This window comes from Anopheles arabiensis, chromosome 2 (genome assembly GCF_016920715.1).
Source record: "Anopheles arabiensis isolate DONGOLA chromosome 2, AaraD3, whole genome shotgun sequence".
NCBI classification, from domain to species: Eukaryota; Metazoa; Arthropoda; class Insecta; order Diptera; family Culicidae; genus Anopheles; species Anopheles arabiensis.
In genome coordinates this window covers 102142667-102158290 of record NC_053517.1, presented here as the reverse complement: position 1 = coordinate 102158290, position 15624 = coordinate 102142667, and the positions used below count along the sequence as shown (strand labels likewise).

General features: G+C 47.0%; 2 protein-coding genes across 8 annotated transcripts in view; one reads left to right on the top strand and one right to left on the bottom strand.

The window, feature by feature from the left end:
* Window positions 1-15624, top strand: part of LOC120900015 (serine/threonine-protein kinase NLK) — a 76821-nt gene that overhangs the window by 9748 nt on the left and 51449 nt on the right. The window lies entirely within an intron of this gene.
* Window positions 12241-13907, bottom strand: LOC120900046. The gene is made up of 3 exons (XM_040306554.1): window positions 13509-13907; window positions 12835-13262; window positions 12241-12732 (listed from the first exon to the last, which is right to left on the bottom strand). Exons 1-3 carry the CDS (start codon window positions 13728-13730, stop codon window positions 12612-12614), a joined length of 771 nt encoding a protein of 256 aa, XP_040162488.1. The 5' UTR covers window positions 13731-13907; the 3' UTR covers window positions 12241-12611.

Here is a 15624-nt window from a genome sequence, read left to right as displayed (position 1 = left end):
GAAGTGCAATTTACCGCCCTTGCCCTTCGAGCGAGAACAGGAAACGGGAATGGCAAAAAGTTCTTGTGCGTTGTGTGTCGGAACTCATTGGAGGAGAAAACGGCAAGCCATTTTCGGTTTGGATCGCGCATTTAATTGATTTGTGCCGTAATTAGTGTAGCATTTTCTCTGTTTCTTTGCCTGCCGCTCGGAACGCGTTGAAAGCTTCCAGTTCGAAGATTTGTATCGCAGAACTGTTTGCTTGTAGAATTGTTCAATATGGACATGGTTTTTGGGTTGTGAAATCGTACTCGCTGAAAACACTGTCACATTCATCATTCCCGGGTGATAGTGCACTCATTTGTCACTCCTTCGAAACATATTATTGGATTGCAGAAATGTGAATCATGGAGAATTGGAAACCGCATGTGTGAAAATCGATGTGAAAAATAAACTCTGCATCGGAGAACAACGAACACAGAAGAAGTCCTTTTTTGGACGGGGTTTTGGCTCGATTACCATACTACGTCATAAATCATCGTTCAATTTCGAACCGGATGCTCTGGTGGGCGGTAGGCTCTTTGGCGTTGTGTGGCGCGGACAGGACAGAAGCTTTTGTGCACAGTACGATTTCGAATCGATGATGACAACTCTGGAGTCTGGTCTGTTCGGGAGAAGCCAGCAAAGAACGGTGACTACCACCACCACCTTGCAATTCATTTTGCAATGCTCTCCGTACGAGGCTCAGGCTTCAGCAGCGTGCAATAATTCTTTCAAGAACGCTTGACATATGGTGATGATTTTTATTAATTTTACCCGAGCTCTCTGGATCGAAGTGTGTGAATGGCCGGTGAAAAGGGATATGAGGTGGGAAGCGCACTATTCTTTGGAGGCCATGTAACCGGAACACTAATTGACAGCTGCAAGCAAATTGAACGGAACATTTTAAGTGCTCAGCGTGGTGTGTGTGTGTGTGCTTCTGGTATTAATTTCCTAGTGGACGTGCGAATCGTTAAGCCTTCTTGAAAATTGAAGGATGAGTGAAAGAGTATTCATTCAACATTCGTTTGAAATTTGAAGTGCAAAGTGCCTGCAAGTCAATACAATCATTTTTTATTTTAAAACTTCATGTTGAGAATTGCTTCATTAACTCGCACTTGTAGCATGTATGTTGTTTATCATTGAGTTCTTTCCAGCATTGAAATTCAAGCAAATCGCTCTGAATACTTGTCATAGAGATGATGTACATAGAAAGTAGAAGGGTGAGCTCTTTGAATCATACAAGTTGGGATCTGATGGTACGGATGCACTAAGTTTGGGCAGTTCAGTTCATTTTCATGAACTAGTTCGGACTAGTTCTTTCATTTAGATTAACTGATTCTGAATCGTGATTCTTCCGTTCATTTCAGTTGATGCACCATCAAAACTATTTGACGGATCAGGAAGTTCTTTAATTCGACGAGTAGGACGTTCCTGGTCATACGGTTCACATTTATATTCGTATGGGAGGAAATGGACTACCTAGCGTACTAGGGCGTTCTGTATTTAGACAAGTATGATCTTCTTTCTATTAACAACTCAGTACATTATAATCTATTAAGAACAGATGAACGTTGATTCGATTAACGTAGGTCGTTCGTTCTTTATAATGAACTGATTGAATTGTACGGTTCTGTTTATTGGGGTGTACACATCTAGGATGCGCTCAACCAGACTTAGGAAAATCATTCGTTTCTGAAGATCTTATATGAATCAAATCATTTAAACTCAAACGAACTGAATGTGTATTGTAGTTTTCTGCCCAGTGTTTGGACAGTCTGATAAGCTGGCAAAAATTTGTGTGAGCAAGTCATAATTCATTTGCTCGTCCGATCGTCAGTAATTCAACCACTTCTAGGCGAACGAACGAACTGGACTCAAACAATTTGGAGAACGCAATTCGTTAACTCACTTGAAAGCATTCTGTGTGATTCTGTGCTGACCAGTGACTCACTCAAAGAGAAATAAATCAAGACTGAGCCGCTAGTTGATTCACAGAGCGAGTCAATTGAATCGCTTAGGAGCAGTTCAAAGCTTTCTGTAGTGCATTTTACATCAATTTTTAAAGAGTGAGAACATGATTCGAATTCGTAAATGCACTCCGTACCTAGTATGATTCCATTACATTCGTTTGAAAGTTAAAGCATAAAACACAACACAACCTGCCCGGAATGGCTGAGCGTGGTTTGGTGAGGGGAAAAGCGCCATAGCTTATTGTTCCATTTTCTGCACCGTTGCACACAGTTGCGCTCACTCTGGCTAATAGACGCGCGAGCATGTCCTTCCTGGAGAGGTGGTGGTGTGGATTTTTTAAATTCTTTTTTCTGCTCTTTATAGCTAACTATTACTACCGAGCATAATAGGGATGAATAGTGGTGCACACCACACCGTGCAAGATGAAATTGTTCGTGAAGCACACACCGGTCCGAAGCTGAGTGAAGGATGTTGTTGCTGTTGTTTGTTTAGCAACTGCACAACAAAAGCACAATGAAAACTGCATCGTTCGTCCCTATGGCACTAGCGGAGGGAATGAGCTTTATGCCGTGTTCCGGTAAATCACGCCCAAAGACGGTGGTTTTAATGTTATTCCCCACTTTTGTTGCGGTGCTCCAGGGAAGAATCGATTCCAGTGAGTTTGGATGGAGCATGGATTGCGTTTGAATGATGGCTCTCTGGCGGTGCTTAAGCAGCTGCTACTCCTCGGTAAACAGCAAACGGCGATAGCATTGAATACAGAATGGAAGCTATTTTTAACATCATTCTTCCGTCCTTCATTGTTGTCGACAAGGAAGTTAAAGACTCTCCCACACATACACTATTATACAAAGAGGATGAATGCCGGATCAATTATCCTTACCGTTGAGCGAGGGTTTGCTTCATCTTCAACTGCTGACACTCAACCGAAAAGTTGTTGGAATGCTTACGACACGTAACCTTCTCCGAATTTTTATTACAAAACTCCACTTTGGCAATGGTTTATAGTGCGCTCCTTAAAAACTGTTCTAAAAATTCGTCCTTTTCCTTCCCCCGGCTCGATTTTTGGGTGCAAAGGCAAGGCAGCATTTTATAAAATATGCACGGCAAACCAGTCAGCCAGCGTGCTTTATGGTTGGTTGACCTTTCCGGTCGTTAACATTGGACGTGTTTTAGTCCAGGCGGGAGTGTGTTCGGGTTGAAGTTGATATCCAACGAAGATAAATCATCACCAGACACCCCAAACCGAGGTGCAGAGCAGAAGAGTGTCCGGTACAAGCACCTGAGCATTTGTTCGTTTCCGTGGTCCGAATTGTACAGCCCTTTTTGTTTAAGTTCCCGTTGTGACAAGTACTTGCAATTTGAGTTTAAGGGAAAATATTTTCTAATTTTGAGGACATCATCACCTCCATCGCCTCAGAATCTTTGGGTTCTCTCTCTATTACTAACCAGTGCCATTCAAAAATAAGCTGCCTTTCCTTGAAGCCGCTTTGAATAGAGTGTTTCTATTTTGAATTCTACCAAACAACTTCCAGGCTCGAAGGTGCGTTCAAATGCGGCCTGGGAGAAAAGGGACACAATCCATAACACAAATTTATCGCCTAGCTTGGTCTGGTGGTTGTGGTGCAGGGCTGGTTGAACCGTTTTGCCAACCGCTTCGCCCTGGGTGCTCCTGGGTGTGCTTCTACCTGTTTACGTCGCTAGATTCGGGGTTTTTGGAGGTGCCAAAAAAGGATCTCCCGGGACAATGAGAGATGCTGGGAACGTCCAGTCCCGTTCTTTCGGTTCCAGGCTGTTCTCGGGAGGGATGAGCAGAGAGTGTTCATATTTGTCTTTATAAAGCCGGTCAGTCCGGTCAGGCCCTAGTGGGGAAAAGGCTTTTTGTCGCCTTCCAATTTGCTGAATCAGCCGCACGTTTTCGGAAGCTGTCTGCATGCCGGCCTGATAATGGACGTGTGCAGCACATTGGAGTTCTTTGTCCCCGGGGCAACGACGCGCTGTGCTTCCACACTAATGCCCCGGCACTTATGGGCGACTAATGGGCAATAATATTTCGCCTATCCTTGCCGGTAAAGATCCGCAGCTTGTTTTTTTGTTGCTGCAGTTGCTCGTGTTAGGCTTGTGGCAGCAGTGAAAGAGACAGACAGAGAACACGCGAAGAACTGCAAAGAATCGATAAGTGAAGCTCGCCGCGCGGTCGTTTCTGTCGCGGAACTTCCTATTCTGAGCTGGGCGGAGATGTCTATGTTAGGCCTTATTATTATGCTGCACGTAGCATCGGCCACCATTTCCTCTTTCAGCAGACGGTCGGTTCGGTGTTGGCATTGTGTTTTGATGATGCGAGATGAAGTTCGGAAGAATCGATGCGGCATCTTTCCAAAAACCGTGGGGCAAGGGAGGAGTAGAGAATTTGAACGGAAGAGAACGGGAAGTTTAGTTCGGGTATTTTCGGGCTTCTTTTTGTAGCTTGCAGCAGCAAGGGGAAGAAGCAGCAGAAGTAGACTTTGCATAAACGGAAGCGGCAAGGTACGTGCGTGTGTGCTGTGTGTGTAGGGTGCCATTGGGAAGCATCAGCAGCAGGCACGGTGAAGTACAAATCAATATGCCATGGAGAGGAGTCATTGTGCTCGTATAGAAATACAAAACCGTTTTATGGAGAAGGAAATAACTTTAACTACCTTGTTTCTATTTTTTCCAACGGCTGTTAATTTAAACCCCTTTTAAGCTTGAAAGAGTGGGCTTAAACAACTTCTGCTTCCTTTAAACCAGTAATGACACTCTGAGCAGCAGTGCCGTGTAAAAACGGTAGCCTCGGTATGCTTGTCGCGGTAAAGTGTCAGCAACAATTAAACCTTTAATTTGTCAACTCGGTCGGCGCGGGGCCCAACCAGCTCTTGACTGACAGTGTAGCGCTGTCTTCTCTCCCTTCTCTCGCTTGTTGCCCTGTGTTTCTGAAGGGAAATGCATAATGTTCTGACGTTGCTGGAAAGAAATGAGTTTCTTCCGCAATAGGATGCCCACCTCCGCATGCTTTTGCAGCCTGCACACTGCGGGACAGGACAGGCACTGCGGGATAGAGCTACTCTGCAGATGACGATTGTGTGTTTTTGTGACGTAATCTTTCTCCAGCAGCTGGCACAGGTTTTGCTGACTGGCTTACTGTGGTGAAGGAGGTGATGTTAGTCTGTGGGGCTGTGAGATGAGCATTATTTTTAATGCACGTTTTGTGGGGGAAGGAAATGGGCAAGCAAGGAAGGAGCCGAGATAAAAATCCTCTACTATTTGTTTCTCTAGTCTTTATGATATTGTGTTTCTGTCTACTTTTCTGTTTATTAAAGTATTTGTTGTTTTTTTCTTCTCTTCTACTTTTAGGTAAGTTCTGCGTCTTTATACAAACATAAGCTCACTCGGAACGTTTTGGAGAAGGAAGCAATGAGTCTGTTGGGATAGATTATTGGGCCCAGAGTATAAAGGGACGGCTTCTAGCGTACGCCACACGCACAAAACGGCCAATAGTAATGAGTCTGGCGTTGATTAGGATGCGGATGATTCTCTCGTACCAACTCGTGTTTGAACGAAGAATCGCAACAGCATGCCAATTCCAGAACCGAGAGAAATCAAAATCCAGTACACTACCAGCAACGACACTAGCAACACTACCCACTCCCATCAGCACGGCTCTCCGCTACACGCAATGTGCGCGAGGGGATTGTTTTAGGGTATTCCGTACACGCCAAAGGCATTGCGAAAGGCTGGCCGCATACAGGCCCTTACCAACGAGAAGCGAAAACTCGAATCGAAAACTCCCCAACACGGACCAGCCAGCGACGACGACGAACGATGACGCGTTTGGTAGGCCTCGCGCGTCTCGTGCGAGCCTTACCGGCAGTAGAACAGCACATTAGAACCAGCGGCCGCGCTAGAACTCGGCCGCCGATTATCGGCGTGTCCGTTTTTTTTAATGCTTTTTCGGTAAGGGAAGAAGGAAGCAGCATAAACATACAGACACACATACACACAGAGCGCGTTACAGAGTGTATTGAACTCGAGCCGCGAGGTGCGGTGTTGCGTTTTTGTAGACTTTTTGTTTCCCTCAATTCCCCCTATTATCATCATGTTGCCTTCCAATCGTGTCGTGGTGGAAGTTTCCGTAGACGAAGGGGAAAAGGGACAGGGGAGGAATGGCCTGTTCAAGTGTGCAGTGGTTCACTGCGCACTTATGGCGCTGGTTATGGTTATGGGGGACGCCACGGTCGACATCGGGCCCGAACTTACCGATTGCTCTCGAAAGCAAGGAAAGAGAGAGAGAAAGAGCGAGAGAGATCGTGTGAGGGAGCCCCCTGGCAAACCCTGGAAGGGAGGCGGAAAACGGGCCCAACTGCTGCCAAAACTGAAAGGGAGAATCAAGCCAGAGAGAGAGAGAGAGAGAGCGAACAGACGAACGAAATATCTCCAGAGCCAGGATAAAATCGAACGTGACTCTCCATGCACCACCAGCACAACAAAACCCCCAAAAAAAAAAGGGACGACAACGGTTGAAGAAGGGACAACGAACGTTCTGTTTGCTGTGTGCGCGCGCGTGTGTGTGTGTGTGTACGCGTACGGTGGAATGAAGATTCTCTCCCCTGGCTGACTGACACCGAGCGACAGTGCAGAAGCCTTACACAGTGCGCTTTATGGTGGCAACTACTCGCTGTGAGGATGCGACGACAAGCACCCTCACAAAAAACCTAAAAATGTATTTCCTTTCCCTTTGCCACGAGTCGCGGGGTTCTTCATTACAGCATATTTCCCCGGCCCCCGTTTGTGTGTGTTTGTGTGCGCCCTACGAGGTTGCGATGCCCGACAAGGGGCGCACGGGTTTCCAGCGAGGTTGTTCCTCTGGTCGTATGGCCTCTGTGTGTGTGTGTGCATTCACAAGAACGAGAACTGGTGCGAACGGTTGCTGGGCTGTTGTGGAACACGTTGGAACAGCAGCAGCGGCAGCAGCATCGTTTCGGATGAGTTCTTGCCAGCCGCCGGGGTTTTGTTGGATAGCAACCGTTCCGTAGGCTTCGGTTCCGATTAGAGTTGGTTTTCCCCGGGGTGGTGGAGAACGAAGCTAAAGTAAAGTAGAGAGAGTGAGAGAGAGAGAGAGAAAACGAAGGCACTAACGTTTGTCGGGGACCAGCTGTTGATGATGAACCCGCAAGACCCTGCTGCAGGGCCCTGCGTCAGTTAGGACTGCTTCATGGTACGTGTCAGGGGCTGGTGGGAAATCCAAAGGGGACTTTTTCTGTACTTTCTCGCCACTCAATGCCGCTGATCGAGTTGATGAGTCGCGTGTTGCCAGGATTAATCCCTTCCATGGGCTGTTCGTGCGTTGCGACCGTATCAAAAAAGAGGGAAACAAATTTTCCAGTTTCAATTTCCGATGTCTAGTAGCACTGCTGTGTCCCCCCGTGTAAGTGGGAAACTGTAGCTCGGGAAGTTATTGTTGCAGCAAAGAGGACCTATTATTAAACGCTCGCGAACAGAAATAAGGGCAACAGATGTAGAATAAGGTACAAGGCTTACGACAAGGCTTCAAAATGCAATAGAAATTGGGAAAAGGCTTTTCCCCCCTGTTGCCTTTGGGAAGTTCTCATCAATGAACCACTCCCGTAGTGCTCTGGCCGCGTTGCCATCATGCTGGTTGTTTTGGTTTCCTTCTCTCCTCCATCATTCGTGTTGTATTTGTTCATTAAAGGGGCAGCTCCTGCTGGAACGGTTTGTAGCAGGCTGAAATCAATCGAAACGATTGAATCTTACCAGTTTCAATTTTATTGTCCCGTGGGAAGACTCTATATATCCCCTACCACGGGGGAGGCCAAACAAGTTCCATTTGCTTCTCATGGAGCTCCCTTTCTTCCCTCCAACTATAAGGGTGGGTTGTCTTCGTTCGTAAACTCCCCCGGATTGCGCCGAGAGTTTTGAAACGGTGAGGCGCTGTTGGCTGCGTTACCGAAACCTTACGAGCTAATTATCGAGGTCCAACAACTTCCCGCGTCCCTGGTTTTGGTCTGCAATGGGCACGGGAATAGAACCTCAAAAGTGTGAGAGTTTCATGGAGTTAGATCTTTTACTTGTGCGCACTCTCTGTGTATGTTCTTTGCTTTTACCACAAAAGCATCTCGGTATCAATTTCCCGCGTACCGCGGCCGTTCAAGAGTTCAAGAAACAACTGACACACAAACACACACACACACAAACAGGTTGCCCACGGGATTCACCTTCAAGTTGCTGTTTCAGCTTCACCGAACCGTTTCAAGAAGGTGGAATTGTGTGCGCTGTGGTTTTTGGGCCTAGTGAAAAAAACAAGAAGAGGTGATGTGATGAACCACCGAGACCCGCGGGAAGAAGAGATAAATAAAGAGAGCAAAGGAGCTCTTTCGATTGTGTGCTCAAATTGGTATCATTCTGCCCTTTTTCCCTTTTTTCCGCGTTTCAGTTTGAATGATTGTAAAACGTTTTTATTTCTGTGCGCCTATCTTGATGATGCCTTCTCAGTGGGCTTATGCGGAAGACTGTTGGATGATGTCGATTTTTCTCAACAACAAAACATGATATTTATTATTCATCGGGATTCGGGATTGATTTTCGGTTTGCCATTGATTGAAGGGGTATTTAAGGGGGCAAGCAAGAAGCATAAAAAAGGTCCGCCGTAAGGTCCGCTCTCTTCCTGCGTGACACATGTGCGTTGTAGGTTCGCGCTCATGCTCCTTCTTGGTTTGCTGGATTTATTCCTTCTCTCTTGGATTTCTTCTGTCCCCGGGAAGATCTTTATCCGGTAAATGTGTACGTGTTTGTGCGTGGAGTAGAAAGCTATCCACAAATCCTCCTTCCTGTGCTTAGCGTAAAATGAACTTAAAGAAGCATTTCGTTTGATCAACGATACTGTTGGAAGAGGAGAGAGATAATCGAGGATTTGGAGAAAAGTTTGTGTGCTGCACGCTTTCCACAGGTCGGCGGCAGCATCCTTTGCGCTGTTTGGTCGCGTTACTTACCGGTCCGTGTGTTGTGGGGTGTGGTATTACATCAGCTCAGATACACCCAACTACCCTTAACGTTGAACGGGAATCCGGAAGAGCGCGAGAGAGCCGCAATGAAACTTGTTCTGACTCGACACGAACGGCGGTAGTTGTGTACATGATTGGGTGAAGTCTTTACAACTTTCCACCAGTTCTTCCCGGTGAAGATGATGGAGAAGCAGCTGCTGTGCTGCTGGAGGAGTACACCACTCCTAGCAAGCGCTTCTGGAAAGTTGGGTCCGATTCCAATGCTCCTTCTTCTCGCCTGGCGCTACAAAATCCACTTTCGGACCGGAAGCCACAGGCAGCAGCAAGGTACTCTGTCTCAAGCCCCCGGGCTAACGTGACGTAAGAAAATGGAAGTCGTGGCTGTCCTGTGCGCTGAGTGCTCTGGTGTTTGCTTGCCCCGCACTCCCAGGGTTTTTGTCCCCAAAAATACACGCGCGACGCTCTCTCGCGCGCCCGTTCTTGCGGGTCTTCGCCGCTCGTCGGCTTTGAAACGAGCCCGGGCACAAGGGTTTCACATTGTTTATTGCACCCGACACACCCGCACACCCGTCGATTAAACCCGCCGAGGGCATGCCGTAGCTTGTGTTTGCTTAGGTTAGCCGAGTGTCGAATTTTCCCAGCTCCAAAGCGTTTCATTTTGAGGCGATGTTCCCGGGATTACAGCGAAGGCGGTTGGTTGGTGGTTGGGAAATTGAAATTTTCTGCTTACCGGTGGGGGAAGAGGTGGGCATGGGATGAGCTGGCGGGATGGGGGTCAGTGAAAAATATGAAAAAAGTTTGTTCGCTAAGAACATGATTCAAATTATCATCTTAATTGAAGTTGTTGTGGGCGCTGCCGGAAGTCGAGTTGGAAGGTTTTCTTTTTGTGTTCCAAATTAAGCTGACCTGGAGGTGGATACGGTGGACAACCATCGGCTTTGAAAGGCGATACAGTTTAAGGACGTTAAGAGCTAATTTGTGTATGTGTGTGTGTGCTAAATAATAGACCACCGGGAAGGAAAACATTGGACTACTCAAACTACTCTACCAGGAGTGTCGACTGTTATGCCACAGGAGATGAAGTGTACATGAAACTGAAAGTAAACCAAGTGTTTGGAATGTTTTTCTTGAAAACAACCAGACATCGGTACATTGAGCGATGGCTGAGAATGTTCAAAGTTGGTACGAAGTGTGTACCCGTAACCCCTAATGGTACGCCGTAATGGTTGTACGAGGGTTTTGACAGCGTTTGACAGGAAGTATCAGATATTCGATCCTCACGCAAGCCCTGAGTCCGGGAGCGGGTGGCTAGAAGAGGCTGCTACGGTGGCACTGCGGGCGGATGTATCGTCGACTTCGCTTTATCCTTGGATCGTGCATGCTGGGAGAGGGAAACTAAGGGACAGCAAACAACCCATGAAAATCTATCCGTTTTGTTACACTTAACACACAACACGAACGAGTGTGTCTGAATGTATTTCGGAAAACAGTGTTTCTGTTCATATTAATCCAGTTCAGTCCAGCCGTTAGACACAGCTTTTGGGAGTGTTTTGCTATTAATAGATTTCACACAACATGCTCTTACCGTCTTTTAGGTACGCCGCTTTTTAGAAATGTCCTGCTGGTAGCCGTCAATTTTGGATGAAGGATAGACACGTTCGCGCTTGTGGCGCTGTTCGTGCACGGGTGCATCGACGCGTTGCACTGAAAATCCACCATGTTTTTTTGTGTGTGCCTCCATGCGAAACGACCGTTTAAATGCAACGATCCACACAGACACAGACACACGTTTATCGTGCTTAGATGGCTGCATGTGAGTGTATCTGCCCGCTCGGCAGGCTTGAATGTAAATTCAGTCCGGACAATTGTGTCCGGTAAACATTGTGAAACTCCCTGGCTCTGGACTGTCGCTGAGGAGAGGTGATGGTGGTGGTGCACATACTCCCAGTTGTTGGTACATCGACTCTTCAAGTGTCACGTTCGTGCCTCGTGTGGCTAGGCGGTTGGGCTTCTTTTTTATTTTTGCTGACGTTAATCCTCTCACCTGGTTTGGCGTGTTGCAGCTTTGGCCTATGGTTCTGCTGGATGCACCAGCACAGTCAGCAAAGTCCCACTGGCGTAGCGTTGCGGTCAGTTGCATTGTTATGTTTTTGGTTTCCAATGCTTTTTTGAAGTGATTTTGTTGAACGCTTGTTGCAAGTTAATTTAATCGTGCTGAAGATGTCAATATTGAAGCAAATATTTAATTTTCGTTAAACAACATGCTGTTTGACCGTGTGTTGTTGAATAAAGAAATTTGGCTACTTGTCAGCTACAGATGTGCGCACTGAGTTAGAGTGAGTCAGTGGGTGAGCTAAATTCAACTAAGTGTTCTTATGAATCATTTCAGTGAATAATCTTTTTTTTTATGAATCAATCTTATCTGATTCAAATTCACCCTGATTTTTGGAATTGGTGCAGAGATTTAGTGATTGGAATCTCAAAAGAGTGGACAGGGAGTGAATTGAATCACAAAAAGAAGCAGTTAAGGAGCTTTGTAGTGCTGAGTGTGCGAATCACACAAGAGTGAGTTAAATAATCAAATAGCACGCTCTTCGATTCCGATACAATACACTGAGCAACAGCGAGTATTCTTCTCTCCAATACCTATTATCAGTAGAGTCGTCCGTCTTGCACATCTTGTCATGGATGTAACCTGCAAAGAAACAAACACATGTTTGGTTAGTTAAATTGTCGATAAAAATCGTTTGTGGTTTTGCTTACCATTCGCATGATTCATTTTTGATTCTTCGGATAGGCATCATTGAATCACTAACACTCAGAAGCGCTTGTTTTTTTACATTTGCATAAGACATACGTTTATTGTTCAATTTGTATGCGCTACCCTCTTGCAAAGGCATCCATCGCACATCTTTCGGGACCTTGGACGAAATAGAGTTTGCTACTGTGTGCCACCGAATTTCGGTTCCCGCGTTCGAATTACGTTTTGTTTTCTTCTTCCTTCCCTGTATCGTAACATACGACGACTCTCTTGCTTGAGGGCGGGCTGGATAAGCGAAGGCTGGAGACGATGCTCCGGAGGTTCGCGTATACCCTCCCTACCTCGCGTCCTACACATTGGCTTTGGCTAGGTTGCTGTATATTGGAGTGCGATGTGCAATCGCTCTCCAAATGGAAACAAACTCAAATAACTAATCAAAAACATGATCTCTTGTTTTTAAATATGACTGTTTAACAGTTTTAATTTTCGTTTTTTTTTCTACTGTTCGTGGGGGAGATGAGGGGACGAAACAAATATTGATTTTAAGATTAGCGAATAAATTAAAATAAATATTACATGGTACAATCGTCGCTGCGACAGGCTGCGGAGGAGTTACAAGAGGACCTTAGGCTTTCTGGAGCTGTCACAAATTCGTATGAAATGTGTGAAGAGTTCTTCTAGAAGTTCTGCAGGTCCGCTCGATGTGTTCCTACCGCCGATCGGGACGATCGTTCGTTTTCGTCGGTCATATGTTTTCGTTGTCTCGAAACTCAGCCGTTTCGTTGTCTGGTGAGTGGAGCAGTTGTTGTGGCACCGAAAGCTTACATCTGGGCAGCGTACTGCTGCTGGGGCTGCTGCTGCTGCTGCTCGTAGTAGTACCGGTAAGGATCAACGCTGGCCGGGGCGGCGACCTTCGAGGGGCGCATCACGTAGGCAGTTCGTCTGGATGGGAAAAAGAAAGAGAGAGAGAGAGAGCCACAGGAAAAGAGTTAGCTCCCGTTTTTTTTCGGGAAATTGAACTCCCGCGAGGTAATGAACACTTACCGGTTATCGTGTCCGGATGCGTGCACCTGGAAGCTCGTCTCCTCGTGGTGATCGTGGGCGAAGATTTTCTTCAGCGCCAGAATGCCGGCAATGGTGAGCGCAACCTTCGAGATGACGAGCGCCTTACCGGCGATGGCAGCGAGCGCCTTCAGACCGATCGGGCCAGCGATGCCCATCGCGGTCAGGAAGGCGGCGATCAGGTAGCGGTGGTGCTTGTTCTGCTTGTTGCCGCGGGCCGCCTCCGACTGCTGGCGCATATCGAAGCGGACGACGTGGGTGCGCAGGAACTGCTCCACCTTGTCCAGCAGGGTACGGTCGACGGTGGTCAGGCCGCTCATCGAACGGGCATCGTTCAGCAGCGGGACGGTCACGTTTTCGGCCTTGTCCTGCTTCACCAGCGCGATTCCATCGAGCAGTGGGATGGATTCCTGGAGGAGATATGGTAGAAGATGTTGAGGAATTAGTTTCCAGTGTCTTCCAGGGACTTTTTTTTTTGGAGTTGGAGGACTTCAATGTCTTCGTGAAGTCGAATGTTTGATCATAAACTGTTCACACAATTAGCTAGCTGTTCCACAGAGCTCCAGAATCAATCTTCTGGAAAGCCTGGAACATCTGAGTCTAATCACTTATCACACACACACACACAAACACTGTGAACTGGACGTGTTCCTCACCATATCAATAGCACGGGAGATGGCGGTCAGGGCCTTGCCCTTCAGGCAGCCGGTGAAGTCCTGCTTGTCCTGGCAGTCATCGTACACCTTCTGCAGTACGCCCAGCTCGCCGCCGCTCGGTTCCTGCCGGGACGCACCGCGAACACCGGCACTGGCGCAGAGGGCCGTCGCGATGACCGAGGCAAGCGTCACATACTTCAACATGGTGCTACTGCTGTACATTCTGGCTGCTTTGGTTTGGTTCTTTTTCGCTGGGTTCTCTAATTCCACACACACTCGAACTGGTGTCACACGCACTGATAGGCTGAATGCACTTCCACCGCTGTTGGATGCTGCTGCTTACACTGGAGCTGCTGTAATGCTTATCGATCGGTGCAACTGCTGATACTGACTTGAACAATTGATATGCGGCCGCTTTTAAACAAAACTGAATGCTCTGTTTAATCTGCAAAGTTAGGAAGGGCTGTGTGCATCTTGCCCCCCTAGCTTCCTGCTCCCAACTCACCCACCCACTGGTTTCAGCAAAGAAAGTACGCTACACCCACCCACGCGATCTCTGTGCGTCTCCTTCTTGCCTCTTTTTCGTTTTTCCGTCCAACCGACCGTTATAGCCGCTCACTGGTCCGGTGGAAAAGCGGGAAAATCGTCTGCGAAAAACTAACGAGCTGGTATGGTAGGCAGCGGAGAGGAGAGGGCTTTAGAGCTAGATTCCAAAACGATTGGGCTCGTGTGTGTGTATGTGTGTTTGAGGCTCCTTATTTTCACATTTTTCAGTTTCGACCAAAGCGAGAGAGTTTTCTTTTGCTGTCGGTGGCGCCCGCCTGCCCGTTGCACTAACTTTGATGCAGTTTAAACTGTTTTTTTTCCGCGCCTTCCTCCTCCCGGCAGTGTCGTCTTTCCTGTTCAGTGCACATTTTCAGCGCACTGTTTCCCCGTTTTTTTGCTGCCGCCGCCGATGTGCTATCGAGTTTTCTTCGTCTTTCTTCTACCGAAAGGCGACGACGACTGCATTTGGGCCTCGGTGCTAGCACACTCTAAGGGAAGGGAAGGGTACACTCTATCGGCAGCCAATTGGCCAACGCATTTTTTTTTACTCCTCTAATGGGTAACAATTTTCATATATCTCCTTTCATCTGTGGGCTGTGTATAGGTGGGGGAGGGTGGTGAAGTGTAGTGAGCATATTCGTTGGTAACTGTTTTTTTGTTTTAACATCGTCGGCTAATTTTGTTTTAATTTTACTTTCTACTCTTCTTCACCTTCACATCGGGCTGGTCAGTTTTGCAGAATTTGCGGGATACTTTTTTTATTGTTTGAGCCAGAGCTTTGGCGCGAGGTTGTTGCATCGGTGCAGTTTGTGCTGCATCAGCACGGCTGGAATGGTGCAATGGTGTGATAACGAGGGCGCGTGTTAGGTGGCGAAAGACTAGCTGTTTTCTGAATTTTATTATTATTGTAGAAGGTCCAGCGTCCTTGCTACGGAAAAGCTTGGCAGAATTATTGGAAAAAGGAAACACGTGCAGGCTAGAAGCCTTTTCCGAACTTCTTCTGTTGATCTTGAACTATTTAAGTTGAGTATTAGACGATGCAGAGCACACACTGTCAAATAGTGTCGTGGTAAGATGGTGGATTTTGCATATAGAAGATAGTAGGATCGAATCCAATATGGATCCTTACACCCGAAGTTTTTTCTCTTTGTTATTGAAGCTTAGAAAACTGGGTAAAATAAATAAAATGACGGTGCATCATTCGCTCGTCGACGGTTTCTTTCACGAGACAAACCAGCATTGATAATTTCAATTTCGATTAGTTTCGCTTACTTGAAAGCTCACCAACGTGACTCAGGCAGAGATCGTTTTGCTCTGGTGAGTTGACTGGGCTACGACAAGGAGCGATAATTGATTTGCTTGCTCCACACCCTTTCAACCCATATTCAGCATTATCGAATGCCAGTCAAATTCGTCATTGGTAATGAACAGAATTGCGCCCCGCTGACTTTGTGCCTTTTTGCCACAGTCTCCGCCAACAACGAGGCACACCAATCGTATGCTGATGCACAAAAGTGCCCGTAACACAAAGAGGCGGTGGAAGAAAGGAGTGCAACGCAAAAACATGCAT

Excerpts from the sequence above, each read along its gene's own strand:
- LOC120900046 (XM_040306554.1), bottom strand. The coding sequence starts at position 13,730 with ATGTACAGCAGTAGCACCATGTTGAAGTATGTGACGCTTGCCTCGGTC. Across the intron at positions 13,263-13,508 it reads TCTCCCGTGCTATTGATATG|GAATCCATCCCACTGCTCGA; the intron begins GTGAGGAACACG and ends TATCTCCTCCAG. Across the intron at positions 12,733-12,834 it reads GCATCCGGACACGATAACCG|ACGAACTGCCTACGTGATGC; the intron begins GTAAGTGTTCAT and ends TTTCCCATCCAG.